At 43.8% G+C, this 15,649-nt stretch overlaps 1 protein-coding gene across 16 annotated transcripts in view; it reads right to left on the minus strand.

Moving 5' to 3' along the window:
- Window positions 1-15,649, minus strand: part of SPATS2L (spermatogenesis associated serine rich 2 like) — a 174,807-nt gene that overhangs the window by 60,897 nt on the left and 98,261 nt on the right. For all 16 annotated transcript variants that reach the window (XM_070070428.2, XM_008258940.5, XM_070070427.2 and 13 more), the window contains one exon: window positions 1,687-1,795. In XM_070070428.2, the coding sequence (XP_069926529.1) occupies window positions 1,687-1,795 (109 nt within the window). The remainder of the gene's footprint in view (window positions 1-1,686; window positions 1,796-15,649) is intronic.

Here is a 15,649-nt window from a genome sequence, read left to right on the forward strand (position 1 = left end):
TTTCAAAGCCACTTGGAAACAGGGCTTTCAGTATGCATCATAAATGGCTCTTAACAAATATTTTTGACTCATGTCTTCCAACCAAAATGTTAGGCTTCTCAACAATCGGTGAGTTTTTTTTTTTTAATGACATCTTAACACTGGCAAGTGAAGATGCCCAAGAAGGACGAGAAGGTGCTCTGTGTAAACCCAGACAATCTGATGACAACCCATCAGTCACAGTGCACCCCATTCGGGGTCATGGTAATAAGAACCTTCCTGATGGAGAACATGGGGGCCTCAATCCAAGTAGGAACAGGCAGGACAGCAGATGATGACCCTTTCCCTTTCCTCAAGCTTTTTCTTTTTTTTTTTTTCTTTTTTTTTCCATGCAAGTGATGTGGGCAAGAGAAACCTGAAGACAGAATTTATATGCGCTAGGTTGTGCCTATTTCCAAAAAAAAGTTTGAGACAAATTGCACCTAATACTGCAAAGTTAGATTAATACTGGACTCTTGACTATTTATTTCTTATGACTAAAGATTCTCTATCTGCTAGTTTATGAAGCTGGGAAGAACAAGGAGGAAAGATATGTAGTGGACTTACTTGGAGGTCTGTTTTGAATGATAATCACTTGTTAGTTCAGTGAGGACCCTAACCTTGACTCTGATACCAGAATGTGAGCATGATGCGTGGTTCCGAGATCCTGCCCTGAAATGCAATCATTCTTGGAGAAGATCAAGAAGGTTATTCTCCTCCCAGGAAAATAAGTAAATCATCCTGTCCTTGACAAACTGTAAATAGGATGCAACTGAGAAATGTGCTGACAGGTCCTTCCTGGCCTTATTTGTCAGATTATGTTTAGCGAGGCCCTATTTACAAAATAGAAATGAACAGCAGGACAGAAGACCTAAGGTTACTAAGGATAAGGAAAAGACTGTTCAAAACCTGAACTTGTGCAATTTGGTTAGGAGAGGAAAATTCCCCCATAATTTAAAGAAAATTCACAGCTTCTAAGTTGTAAAGTGTTAAGATAAACATATTCCTGAGACTTTAGATTCTGTTACATCACTGACAATGGATCATCTAAAAATGATATATTTTTTAGAAAGCAAAAAGGATTTACAGGTAAAAAAGAACTGGCATTCTGATTAATTAGGCAAACTAAAAATCATAAACTAAGGATATTAAAGAATAAACCAGTGTTCTTAGACTGCATGAGCATCAATTCAAGGATTCCAGTCATGAAGCCAAGAAGAATTACGCTGTGGACGAGATCAGAGGGCTTCCCAGGTCAGGAATAAAGCATACGACCGTGCATTCACACAGCACCATCAGATAAAGGACACGTAAAATAACAACTGGGAATGACTGGCAGACAGGGAACGGGCAGCATTATAATCAGTACCCTTTGAAAACTATTTACAGCATTTTTTTTCTAATAAGAGAAAAAGAACTTTCAAGTGCTGCTTGTATTATATCTATGCATTTTTAGCAAACAGTGTATCTTTATTAAAACTTAAGTAACCAGAGATACTCATTTTGTTTAAGGAAAAAAATACATGGATTATGCATGGAGTATTTCATTCTAACATTATAAAATACATGGATTATGTATGAAGTATTTCATTCTAACACTAAAATACATGGACTATGTATGAAGTATTTTATTCTACCATCTTCAGCTTCAGGCGCATGTATACCCACCATCCACGAAGGCCTGGACAGCTTTATCCACATTAAAATCAAACTGTTGTAGCACCAGGACTATTTCATTATTGCTTTTGTTGGGAACAACTGATCTAACTGCATAGATCTGTAAAGGAAAAGAAAAAGAAGAAAAGTAAATATTTTACATATTTCTCACCTATGAATCTCTCACTGGACAGAATAACGACCGTTAGAAAGGCCCTGGGAAGCCAGCTACCTTCTTGCCATCAGCATACTGAAGGCATTTCAGACCAGAGAGAAGTCCCATCGTGGCCATCACCTTGACTCCCACTTGGTTGGTGTACACATTCCCACAAAGAGCTCCTTGTTAGGACTGCGGCAGCAAGCGTGAAAGCCAACTCCGGGCTTGCAATCTGCCCTCCCCCATGACTACAGATGCACACAAGATGTTTTCAGGGAGGAACACAGAATCGTTTTCTGTGTCAGGCTTCCCTTCGCCTGGCTCAGGGGGAGCCTTAGAAATCGTACAGAATCAGCCTCCTGCCTGAGCTTCCCTGGCTGCACTGTGGGAACAGTCACCTCCAGGGTCACAGAAGGGTCTGGGGAGATTCCATGAATGTTTACGAAGACAGGCATATGCAGGGCGCTGTATTTTGGAAGTGGTAATCTCAGGCCTAATACAGAAAATGCTCTCAAACACATTTCTGAAAACCAAACACTTAACAGCAATAAAGGTAAATCCATATGTAGCAAAGAACTTCAAAAGGTTAAGATGAAATTTGATGTTTAATGAACTGTGTGCATTTCTTAGTCAAATTTCCCAAGTATTCTTTTTTCTCGCCTCTTAGAATTAATTGACCTTTATCTCGCAGCCTTGCAATTACTCCCGGATGCTCTACCTATCTGAGCAAAACCTGGCTCGTCCAGTTTTCTGCCAAAGGGATTACTGTGACTGCTGCTGACAAATACTTGAATACTGCACCGTCCAAAGGCAAGAGACTGGTGAAGCACTGTACAATCTTTACATGTTTTCATCTGTTTAAATGACGACTACTGAGTTTCAGAGCTAAATACAGTTTAATGTAATTGGATTTATGGAATATGGATTATATAGACATGGTATGTGTAATGTGATACTACTGACTAGAACATTTAATTGAGTTGGGTAACATATTTCCTGATTACATTAGAAAACAGACAGCCTACTTTATATAGATCTGTATTTGAGTATTTAGCGTATAATGAGAACACAGCACATGCTGTGAGTATCTGACTTACAGAAAGAAGTCTTGACATTAGAAAGTTGGTTCAAATCTTTTTTTGACATTTATGAATAACAAATATTTGAGTCTTGATGAGGACCCTAATAATATACATATATCTGTGATCCAAAATTTCTTTGATTAGCTTCTATTCTCATATTTTATAGTACTTAGTTTTCTTAGTTTCTATTTAATAGAAAACTTCCTTAAATCCATAGTCTTTCTCACTTTTTCTCTGTACCTTCTTTTTTTTTTAACTTTTATTTGATGAATATAAATTTCCAAAGTACGGCTTATGGATTACAATGGCTTCCCCCCCAATAACGTCCCTCCCACCCGCAACCCTCCCCTTTTCCACTCCCTCTCCCCTTCCATTCACATGAGGATTCACTTTCGATTCTCTTTATATACAGAAGATCAGTTTAGCATACATTAAGTAAAGATTTCAACAGTTTGCTCCCACACAGAAACATAAAGTGAAAAATAATAGATGATTTTTTAAATGATGATGAAATCAGATCAGACCTATTGTCATGTTTAATCCCAGTGAGAGTCAAGTTGGGAATTGATAATTTCTTCTTCTTCTTTTTTTTTTTTTTTTTTTTTACAGAAGATCAGTTTAGTATACATTAAGTAAAGATTTCAACAGTTTGCACCCCCATAAAAACACAAAGTGAAATATACTGTTTGAGTACTCGTTATAGCATTAAGTCTCAATGATCTGTACCTTCTTTAAAGATCTAATTAAGTATATATTTTTTGAATGCCTATTGTGTGATGAGCAACTAAACTTCCTGGAACTTAGAGAACCAAGAGGTATAAAATACACTGATCAAATGATCACACAAATTAATATACACTTATAAATTATACATAAGTGATGGAAAATCACATGGCAGAGAGACTTGATACAGCTATGCTGAGACCTGGAAGGTGAGTGAGGAGAAATGGGTGGGAGGGGAGGTGAAAGAGAAAAGCATTTTGGGTAGAGAGAAACTGTGAAGACAGAGTGTGGAGGAGGCAGCAGGTAAAGCTTCTAGAATACGTGATGAAGCCAGGAGCGGGCAGGGACTGGATCCTACCAAGGCCGACAAGGCTGTGCGTCAGCCCTGTGTGATCGCCATTCAACATCCTTTTGTTGAGTTGTCTTTTACCATTCATTCACTGGGTTAGGAAGTTTTTTTCTTTCTCTTCCTTCTTACCCTCTACCTTTTTTTTTTTTTTTTTTTTTTTTTTCTGAGAGGATAACATGGGAAGAAAAGCAAAAACAAAACCCCAAACCCCCACATTCAGTCTAGCAATATCATTAACAAAAATAAATTTTGGTGTGTGTCCAACAATACATTTTTGTCTCACAATGATCAATGCAGTTAACAATAAAAATTACATAGGGCCCTCTTTCATTTTTTATTTATTTTATTTATTGGAAAGGCAGACACACACACACATACACACACATACACACACAGATGGAAGGAGGGAGGAAGGGAGAGTGAGAGAGAAAATCTCCCATCTGCTCACTCTCCAAATACCCACAACAGCTGGGGCTGGGCCAGGGTGAAGCTGGGAGCTGGGAACTCAGGTCAGATTTCCCATGTGGGTATCAGGAACTCAACTACCTGAGCTCCACCTATGCCTCCCAGGAACCTGGAATCCAGAGTGGAGCTGGGACTCAGCCCTAGGCACTCTGATATGAGATGCAGGCACTCTAAGCAATCTAGACCCACCCTCAAGTACAATTCTTTTAAATAAAACTCCTGGCACTTCAAGACCACTATAGTGTTGCTCATATTATATAAAACTTCATAATTACCAACATTATTGTCATGTTGGGCATGTCCTTCTAAGTAACACAATGCTTAGTTATTCATCACATGGACTACATTATAGCTATGTTAGACCAAAGTTTTCAGTCCATGTACATGGTTGTATGGACAGTGAAGATCCAGATTTATGGAATAAACATAAAGTAATTGTTCTCTGTGCTTCCAAATCTCTCCCCTGCAAAACACAGTATGTTTTTATTATATGAAGGCAGAACACATTATACACCAGTACTTGGAGACACACTTCCTTTTTAGATGTTTATACTACTCTTACTTGTCTTCCAGTGAGAGAAAAAAAAATACCAATCATGGTCAGATGTGTACAGAAAACATTTCCTCTACTTGTCATTTTAGGTATCCTAGCTACGAATGCATCCTTAGAAAACTATCAATAACAGATCTGATAGCCAATCTAGTTATGAATAGACTATAATTCTCAGAGGAAGATAATTGAGACAAGTATTTCAAGTGTCATAGAAATGAGAAAAAAAAAGAGAAACTAGTTTATGCTTATTCTTAGGAATTCTCCAATAATCCTGAATTCTAGTGGATTTCTAAGCCAACGTCTGTTTCTGCTTTAATCATGAGCTTGGCTAATGTGAAGAGAGTGGCCCTGTTCCCCAGTCTTGCTATGTATAAATTCACTACATTGGTTTTCCTACGGAAACTGTCTTGGAGAAAGATCGAGAAGCCGTGTCTAGTCACATGTGCCCATAAGAACACAGGAAGCTCACTGTGTCAGTATTCACGATTCAGCAGACTCACAGGGGGCTGACACATGTGAGCCCAAAAAAAGACCTCATTATGAAGCGACTTTCAGTATGAGGCATGGATGACCAGGCAGTGGCACAGAGGGGCTGGGCTGAGAGGCAGCCATTGCATTTGGAAATGAAGCCTCTGAGGGCCAAAGCTCCTGGAGGAATGGATCAATCAATGCGTGACTAATGGTAGTTTGCATACGGAGAACTCATAAAATTCACGCCCGCAGTGGCTGCTCTGCAGAGGCTGCTTCTGGCGCGGCTGCACACACACAGCCTTCTCTTCGCTGCCACAGCCCCAGCTGGTGTGCTGCAGCTTCCCACTTGAGCCCACTGTTTGAAGCTGCCCTTGACTGCATCCCAAAAGGGTTCTCATGCCATCAACAGAGGGTCCACCTGCCCACCAGGCAGCCGCTCAGGCTGCTGGGTGACAATGAAGACAGCTAGTTAGCGGTTCGTTGAGCAACTGCCTTCCCTGCCCCAGACTCACATTCCCCTGCTTTGTTTCTCCTAATTTAAGTCTAGTTGGGCCAATTCAATTTGCTATTTGGAACGTTGTTTTGCTTGTACCTTCTGAGCGTTTAATCTCGATGTCCCCCCTCTCCCTGGGGCCCTCCTATCTGGCTCCGCAGGCTCTGTCCCATTCTCCATCAGGCCCACCCTGCTGGCACTTCGCCTGCTCTGAGCCTGCACGGACGCTGTGTGGTATCAGCTTCCCACGTGAGCCTACCTCCCCTGTACCTGAGTTGTGTGGTTTCAGAGCTGTGAACAGATTTCCTCCTTCACATTGCGCTTTTGGGAGCCAGTCAGTGACGACTGCTTAGAAATTCTTGGCTTGCCGATGAGTCACTTAAGCTGTGTCTGAGTTTCAAAAGTGGTTCTGACCAAAGTTTTCAATCCACCTACACAGTTGTGTGATCAGCAAAGACCCAGCACAAAATAACTGCTCTCTCTGCCACCAGTCTCCTCCCTGAGAATTCTTTCTGAAGCTGCTGCTGTTCCTAAAGTATGAGCAGACTTCAAAATGTTTGTGGGGAAAAAAGATGAAATTAAAAGGTAATTTTATTTCACTGTAAAATATTTGGAATTCATGCACAGGTTTTTCATGATGTGTGTTTTCCATGAGCTTTTTGAAGACCCCTTGAAGTATCACGACCTCCTCACTCCCTTCCCTAAGAACTTAACAACAGAGCTAAATCATTTAAATTCCAAAGTCTCACATTAATGATTAACGGATTAAGGCCACTGGTTGAGGGATTAAGGGTGGGGGCTTGATCTGAAGGTAGGGCCTTTGGGAAGTGATGGGCCTGCATGAGGGTCCGAGGGCAGGGCTGTATGATGGACTCACCATGACTTCACAGAGACACATGGCCAGGGAGGATGTACTGCTTCCCGGTTCATGGTGTGACCCTCCCTCCACAAGTTTCACCACCCACTGCTTTCCTCGGACACCAGGCCAGAGGGGCTACCTGATCTTGGTCACTGAGCCTCCAAAACTGTGAGCTGAAATAAACCTCCTTCCTTCCTTAGTAACTCCTCCACCGGAGTGATGAAAAGCTATCTAGGGCTGGCGCTGTGCTGTAGCAGGTAAAGCTGCTGCCTGCAGCGCCTGCATCCCATGAGCACTGGATCGAGTTCCGGCTGCTCCACTTCTGATCCAGCTCTCCGCTATGGCCTGGGGTAGCAGTGAAGGAAGGCCCAAGTCCTTGGGCCCCTATATCCATGTGGGAGACCTGGAAGAAGCTTCGGGCTTCTGGCTTTGGATCGGCCCAGCTCTGGCTGTTGTGGCCATTTGGGGAGTGAACCAGCAGGTGGGAAGACCTCTCTCTCTGTCTTTGCATCTCTGTAATTCTGCCTTTCAAATAAATAAATATATCTTAAAAAAAAAAAGTTATCTAATGCAAATACCATCAACAACTGGAATCCAACTTGCCTTTCCAATTGTCCCTTTCTCTACCCCTTCTCACACAAACTTCTCAAGCCCAGTTGATTCCCTACCTCTCCTCAGCCTCGGCTTCTCCCTGATCCGAGATGTGTCTGCTTGTCTGGAAACTTCATTCCAGCTAAAATCCCCTGAGTTGCATGACGTCTTTCTCTGTACTTCATGCCGGAAGTCATCTCTGCTTCAATTCTGCTTTGTCAATGGTATCTCTTCATATGCTGCATATTCTCCTTTATTTTTATCTATTTTACTTAATAGCTTTTTTGAGATGATTTTTTTTTAAGATTTTTTTAATTTATTTTATTTGAGAGAGTTACAGACAGTGAGAGGAAGAGACAGAGAAAAGTCTTCCTTCTGTTGGTTCACTCCCCAAATGGCCGCAACAGCCAGAGCTGTGCTGATCTGAAGCCAGGAGCTAGGAGCTTCCTCCTGGTCTCCCAGGTGGGTGCAGGGGCCCAAGGACTTGGGCCATCCCCCACTGCTTTCCCAGGCCATAGAAGAGAGCTGGACCGGAAGTGGAATAGCCGGGACTATAACCAGAGTCCATATGAGATGCTGGTGCCGCAGGTGGAGGATTAACCTACTGTGCCACGGCACTGGCCCCAGAGATGATATATTTTTAATTTGCATTATAGCCAAAGGCCTAATGACTCTACTATATAAAGAGTTCAACAAGTATGAAGTAAAAAGACCACAACCCAGCAGGAAAATAGGCAAGGGCATAAAACAATAACCAAATGAAGAGATGTTCCACTTACTCATAGCAAGTACATTTTCAAATAGTCATAAAATCTCACCTTCTCCTTTACATCCCAAGTATTTGTACATGTTTTGTCCTAGATGTTAAACAATGTGACAGCAGAATCCTTGTGTCAGTCATTTTTATAGGATTATCACGCCCACTCTAAGTGGCTAGTGTGGTGCATATATAACGTAGTTAATAAACACGTTTTCAGTGACAGAATGCCAGGCTGCCAATTTGGGTCAAAGGAATACTCTCCCGGCATGTCTGGCCTATCCCAGCACTCTGTATCTACAGTCCACAAGGATGTGCGTGGCAGAGGGTGAGCCATTGCCTCTGCTGCGAAATAGGCATTATAGGGGTAGTGAGAACATACCAGTGTATATGCTGTAACACACACTGGAAGAACTGTTATGAGACTTACATTTTTATAATATTACTTCTGTTTAAGGTACTTGAGTATTTTATTGAATTTTAAAATTATGAAAAAAAAAAACCCACAAACTGTCTATCTATCCTTCCAAAGCTCAGCCCAGCAGACACAGGTTGATCCCCAACTAAGTGACAGGCACTGATACAAAACAGAACCAGATACGGTTCTGCCCTAAGGAGGCACATGCTAGCAGTGGAGTCAGAAATACCTAGAATAAAAGTATGTCATAAGCGCTGAACTGGGGCCGGCGCTGTGGCTCACTTGGTTAATCCTCCACCTGTGGTGCTGGCATCCCATATGGGCACCAGGTTCTAGTCCCGGTTGCTCCTCTTCCAGTCCAGCTCTCTGCTGTGGCCCGGGAAGGCAGTGGAGGATGGCCCAAGTGCTTGGGTCCTGCACCCGCATGGGAGACCAGGAGGAAGCACCTGGCTCCTGGCTTCAGATCGGCACAGCACCAGCAGAAGCGGCCATTGGGGAATGAACCAACGGAAGGAAGACCTTTCTCTCTGTCTCTTTCTCACTGTCTATAACTCTACCTGTCAAATTAAAAAAAAAAAGTGCTGAACTGTCTTTATGAACAAGGTACTGTGGTACTGCAGAGAAGGGAGCAATTTACTTTTCCAGAGGAGGGGAGAAGACTTTATAGAGGAGAGAGCCAACGTCACAGAGGGAGCTCTGGAATTACACAAATCCATGCTCTAATCTTGGGTCTGCTACATACTAGCTCCATGACCTTGAGTGAACTACTTTGGAACTTGGATCTGTAGCTGAGGATATTACCTGCTGGAGTTTCTGTTAAAATGGAAAGTGATGATGCATGTGAAGTGTTTGAAAATGAATTTGGCATACATTAGCTGCTCAATAAATTTTCAAATGTAAAAGCAGGGATATTTACATTGAGTCACACAGGAGAAGGGTCCTTCTAGATGTAGCTCTGAAATGGAAAGAACACGTGGCTAGAGTGTTTGATCAAGAATGAGTTGGGAAAGATCTCCCTGTACACCTGCCTTCTTGGATGACCTATTCCTCTACAGCTTCACTGAGGGCCAAGAGACCCAAGACTCTCTCTCCCTCTCCCACAATCTCACTGGTATCCTAAGGAAGGCCATCTTTAGATTGGCTAAAATGTGACTTTGTCCCCTCTTACTCTTTAATTATTGACTAAATGTCTACTATAATGAGGTAGCATGCTGGCATAAGGCAGTAACAAAGCAGGTACTAGATCTGCTCATGGCCAAAGCTAGAAAAGGAGACATTTGTAAACAGACAGACTAAAAACACATACCAGTTACCATTCGATGAACCCAGCATAAGTTGAGAACATCTCAAGTTGAAACTGCATTTAATGCACCCAACCTACTGAACCTCATAGCTTAGCCTAGCTGACCTTAAACATGCTCAGGACATTTAGTCTATCATTGAACAAAATCATCTAATACAAAGACTATTTTATAATGAAGCGTTGAGTATTTCATGTTACTTATTGAATACTGCACTGAGAATGGAAAACAGAATGTTTATATGGGTAAGCTTTCACATCATAATAAAGTCCAACGTCATTAAGTTGATGCATCGGAAGTTGGGGACCGCCTGTAATTACAGCTTAAGCTAAGTGAGTGCTTCAAGGAAGAAATCAGTGTGTACTGACAATGAATTACAATGGCCAGGCAGGAAGTGGCCTGGCTTGAAAAGACCAAGTGGACCAATCAGATTCTCCGCGTTGGGAGTCTGAACTATTCACCACAAAGGGAGATAAGCTGCAGTGATGGGGTTGGAGAGGAGCTGGTGTTGGAGCTACTTCACTTCCTGCTTCTTTAGCTTCTGGAAATCCCATGAGATCTTGCTGGGCCTTTAAAATAACTTCTTCACCTGCACCAGTTCAAGAGGGTTTGCTAAGGTATAGCAAGTAGCAGCATTAGGAGCTAGGGCTGCACATAAGACTAACACAGCCAAATGACTCAAATAGGAAAGGGGAAAAAATGGGAGATTTTAAAATACAGGTAGAATGTGCATGGCAGGTTGGAGAAGACAGGCCCATGAATCTGCTCACACATCTCTTCCAGCAGTCGTGGTGCCATAATTATTTACTTAATGTGAATATTTGCCCTACTGGGATGTAAGCTCCTGAGTGGTAAGGAGCATACCTTATATCCACAGGGTCTAGGACAATGGGTGGCATTCAGTAGATGAATCACTAATACATGTTGAGTGGAGGAATGAACAACTGAATGAATAAAAGGAAACAGGGAATCTACTAAAATGACCCTTAAAATACTCTGGATTTTTAATCCATTTGGTTTTCAGTGCATCTCTGTAATTCAGCATAAAGTATTGCACAATACTGAAAAGCTTAATGGATTCAAGCCCAGAATATATGGAGTGCCTCCTAGGTTCAAGGCACAGCGTATGGCTGGTTCTATCCTTGAGGAGCCTGCAGTCTTCAGGTGAGTTTAATCCTATTGCCCAGAATAAGGACAGCAATCAAACAGCCACCAACCTCCTTTACATACCAATGAGAACCAGGGTTGTTTATGGGCTTGCCATTCCAGCAACTTTGAAAGGAATTTTATAATCAGCTTCGGTCACATTTCTCAAATGCTGAGCCACTCTGAGATGCCTTAAAAACAGCTCATCTGGGTATGTTTTGCTTCACTTGCTGGGCCACTAATATTATCTACACACTAATGAAGGCAGTTCTCCTATGAATCTTCTCGGGGGAAGAAAACACTCTTTGCAGACCAGTACTTCTGCATCATGGATAATTCCATAATTTAATTGCCTTTTCTAACTTCTACTTCCTGCCAGCAAAAAAAATATGCACGAGGTGTTGTCATGTTCTACTTGGCTGACTTTTTGGGAATTAACACCAGGGGCACAAATCAAAATTAACTTTTTTTTTTTTTTTTGGCAGGAAACAGGATTAGAAGGAATAATGAAAATTTTGAAGATGGGGAAAATGCAGTTTTCATAGGACTATGGGAAGTCTAAAGTGGAGAGGATCTTACAGATAGTCAAGTTGTGGCTTCTTAAACTATAAAATGCACTAAAAATCACCTGGGGATCTGACTAGAACGCAGATTCTGACTTAGAGGTTTGGGGTGAGATCCTGAGAGTGTGCAATTCTGACAGGCTCTGGGGTGATGTAGATGCTGCTTGTTCTAGGAGGTGGGAGGCAGAATAATCCCCACTCCCACCCCCAGTATGTCCATGCCCTGACCCCTCAGGACCTAGGACTATGCTAGGTTACCTGGAGGATTGGGTTTGCACACGGAATTAGGGTGGTTCATCAGCTGGCTTTGATATGGGTACATCAGCTTGGATTATCTCAGTGGGCCTAATACAATCACAGGGATCTCATAAATGGAAGCAGGCAGAGGATAGCCTCCAGTAGTTGCTTGGTTTGAAGACGGAAAGGGGCCAGGAGCCAAGGAATGCAGACAGCTTTTAGAAGCTGAGAAGGCAAGAAAACGAATGGCCCCTAAAGCCTCCTGGAATGCAGCTCTGCGGACACTGTGGCTGCAGCCCAGGGAGACGGATTCGGACTCCTGACCTCCAGAACTGTCGGATAATAAATTCATGTTGTTTTAAGTCGCTAAGCTCCTGGTGAGTTATTCCAGCAGCAATGGGAAGTGAACCCGCAGGAAGCTGGATAGCACACAGTGACAATGGAGCCCATTTTGGGGAACAAAAGTCTACTCTGTTCATCCTCCTAATATGCACATACCTTTCCTTATCCCACCAACCATCCTCTTTAAAAAAAAAAGAAAAATGAAAACCACAGCTTCCAGCTGGAGTCTCGTCCTGGTGGTTTGGTGACATTCTAGTTGCTCACTCGTTCAAACAAGATTTTGAGAGGGAAAGTGAGAGGAAGCTGACTCAATCCTTGCCCCAAGCAGCTGACAAAACAGTAAGGAAAAGAAGGGCAAGTCATAAAAATAACAACGAGCGCGAGCCATTCCGATAAGAAGCTCTCTGAACCTCACCTGTTCGCCATTCTTCATTACATTCTCCTTCGTCTTTCATCTAGACTCTGAAAAAAGCCTAATTGGATTCTCTGGCTCAGTTTCTCCTCTTTCTGATCCATCTTTTTTTTTTTTTTTTTTTTTTTTTTTTTTTTTTTTTTTTGACAGGCAGAGTGGACAGTGAGAGAGAGAGACAGAGAGAGAAAGGTCTTCCTTTTGCCGTTGGTTCACTCTCCAATGGCCGCCGCTGCAGCCGGCGCACCGCGCTGATCCTGGCAGGAGCCAGGAGCCAGGTGCTTTTTCCTGGTCTCCCATGGGGTGCAGGGCCCAAGCACGTGGGCCATCCTCCACTGCACTCCCTGGCCATAGCAGAGAGCTGGCCTGGAAGAGGGGCAACCGGGACAGAATCCGGCGCCCCAACCGGGACTAGAACCCGGTGTGCCGGCGCCGCAAGTCCATCTTTTTAAAATATATTTATTTTATTTATTTGAAAGAGTTCCAGAGAGAGAGGGAGAAACACACACACACACTGAGAGAGAGAGAGAGAGAGAGAGAGAGAGAGAGAGAGATCTTCCATCAGCTGGTTCAGTCCTGAGGGGCCACAATGCCCAGCAGGAGCCAGGAGTTTCACTGGGTCTCCCATGTGGGTGCAGGAGTCTAAGCACTTGGGCCATTTTCTGCAGCTTTCCGAGGCCATTAGTGGAGAGCTGGTTCAAAGGTAGAGCAGCTGGGACTCGAACTGGCACCCATATGGGATGCCAGTGTTGTAGGCAGTGGTTTTACTGGCTATGCCACAATGGCAGCCCCTCCAATCCCTCTTAAAACAATCACTGCGAACTCTGTCTCCCCCAGTGCCTGAGCAAGCTCACTGATGGGTGAAGCAGACAGCAATGAGGAAGAATTGGGAGACAGGAAAGAGATCAATAGTGAAAGAAGGTCCGGAGGAACTGAGAGAAAAGGCTACCAAGATCCATGTGGAAAAGCAAGCTTGGGAGGGAGGGCAGAGTCCGTTCTCTCTGTCTCAGAATCCTGGGGCAGGAAGAACAGAGACAAGAGGAGAGGGAAGATACCATGAGCATTTGAGACTGAATGTGAAGAGGACAATTCATGGACCCCACTCTGCTGGATCAGAGCTTCAGGGTCTGCCTTGGTGCTCAAATGGCAGAGGAAGATGTAGAGCTGCCCTCAGCGGCATGAGATAGGCCTGAGGTCCCCTGTGCCAGACAGCACAGATCTGTCATGGAGCCAGGTGGCCTGGCTTTCCCCACAGTTCTTAATAGGCCAGCAGCCACAGCAGCGGAAGGCAGGACCCAAGGACACGCTATAAGAAACCCAGTGGTAGGTCCTAGGGCACAGGGAAAGGGAGCTAAGGAAGGCATCTGTTGTAAGGGTGAGGCTGGATCAGAAGACCAGGGAGAGAGGCTAAGGCCAGGGAGGGGATGCCAGATATTGCTGTCCTTGGTTCCGGTACTGCCTTTTCGTCTGTATGTGTAGTCCTTTCCTGCAGACCAAACCTTCCCTTTTTCCAAAGAACTAAAGTGTTCCCCAGAATTCCATCTTTATGGAGTAAACATATGCTCTTCAGCAATTTTTCATAAGCTGTGATGATTCCCAAGCTTTCACCATCTGGCCAAGCTCTTCTGCATGCATCCTGTTAAAATGCGGTTCTGTGAATGAAGCACATTGTTCCAGAGGAGGCTGGATCAGAGCAGAGAACCGTGGGGCCTGCACCTGCCTTGATGGGGCCCCCGTCTGTCCATTAAAGGAATCTCAGATGGCACTGGCAGTCTTAGGAGCCATGCCAAGGACTGGCTCAAACTGGGCTCACTTGCCATTAAGTCTCCTGAGAGTTTCCATGCCAAGTGTCCCCTACCCTGTACTTGTGCCAGGGCCAGGACATAAGGGTATGATTTTACATTCATCAGTATTAAATTTCAATATGTGAGTTCTGACTCATCACTCCAGACAGATGTTATCTTTTGGAACCTTACATTTTGCAAACACAAGCAGCAAATGCATTAGCCATTCCTTCCAGCTTTGTGTCACTTTTAAAATTAGTTGACATCTTCTGTATCTTAGAAGATTTATTGACTTGAATTTTGTGTAGGCCAGAGCTGACTACAGGGGCCAGACCATTATCAAGAGAACTTCCCTCAGCGTTGATATGGATCTTTTAATTCACATTCACGTGTTTATTCATTCAGCCAGCCACGATGCACAGACTCTTGAGCTGGACTGCATTCAGTGACAGGCACACTACACGCCTGAGTTACAGCCTAAGGAAGCAGATGCTTGGTACATGTGACCAGAGAGTAAAGACGCTTTGGCATGTGGCCGAGGGAGGGAAGCCCCTCTGAGCCCTGACATTAGTCTAAACTGAGAACAAAGGCTGAGGAGTGCTAAGTCAGGAGAGGGGAAGGGGAGAAGAGGCAGAGTAGTCCCATCCAGCACCTATGAACCCACAGCACTGAGGAGTGCTCAGAAGAACTGAGGCCCTGGACGTCAGAAGCATCAAATGTCAAAAAGAAGAGAACTGCAGGTAAAGTTGGAGAAAAATGTACTGAGCAAAGCCCTGCCGCCAGCCATCTTAATATTTTGAGCATTATTCCCCCCGCTTTTTTTTTTTTTTTTGAGCCTTATTCTAAAAGCAAGGCATGGGAGAGTTTACTCAGGGGAGGAGTATGACTGAGTATTTAAGGTTATTCTGCCTACTTTGTGGGTGACTGGAGATCATACAGGTGCCAGGCAGGGAGGGACCAACATGCAGCAGTGTGGAGAATTACCTGGGAGGAAGTAACTGACTTGTGTCTAACCAGATACAAGGAATGAGGAGGACACAGGTATGTGGTGACGCCCTGGTTGCCGGCGTGAGCACCGCATGGCTGGTGGGCTCACTTCCTGAGAAGGGAGTCCTGGTGGAGACAGAGTACTCTGCTTTGGGGGAAACTAGCTTTACTTTTTGAGGGGCCTGTGCAACAGCCATACGCAGATACCTAGAAAGCAAGTGAATCCACGAACCTGGAGTTCCAGGGAGGAGCTGAGCCAGGGACACAGACCTGGGACACTGTTGGCAG

This window comes from Oryctolagus cuniculus, chromosome 3 (assembly GCF_051225735.1).
Source record: "Oryctolagus cuniculus isolate XC-2025 breed Fujian yellow rabbit chromosome 3, ASM5122573v1, whole genome shotgun sequence".
Classification (NCBI taxonomy): Eukaryota; Metazoa; Chordata; class Mammalia; order Lagomorpha; family Leporidae; genus Oryctolagus; species Oryctolagus cuniculus.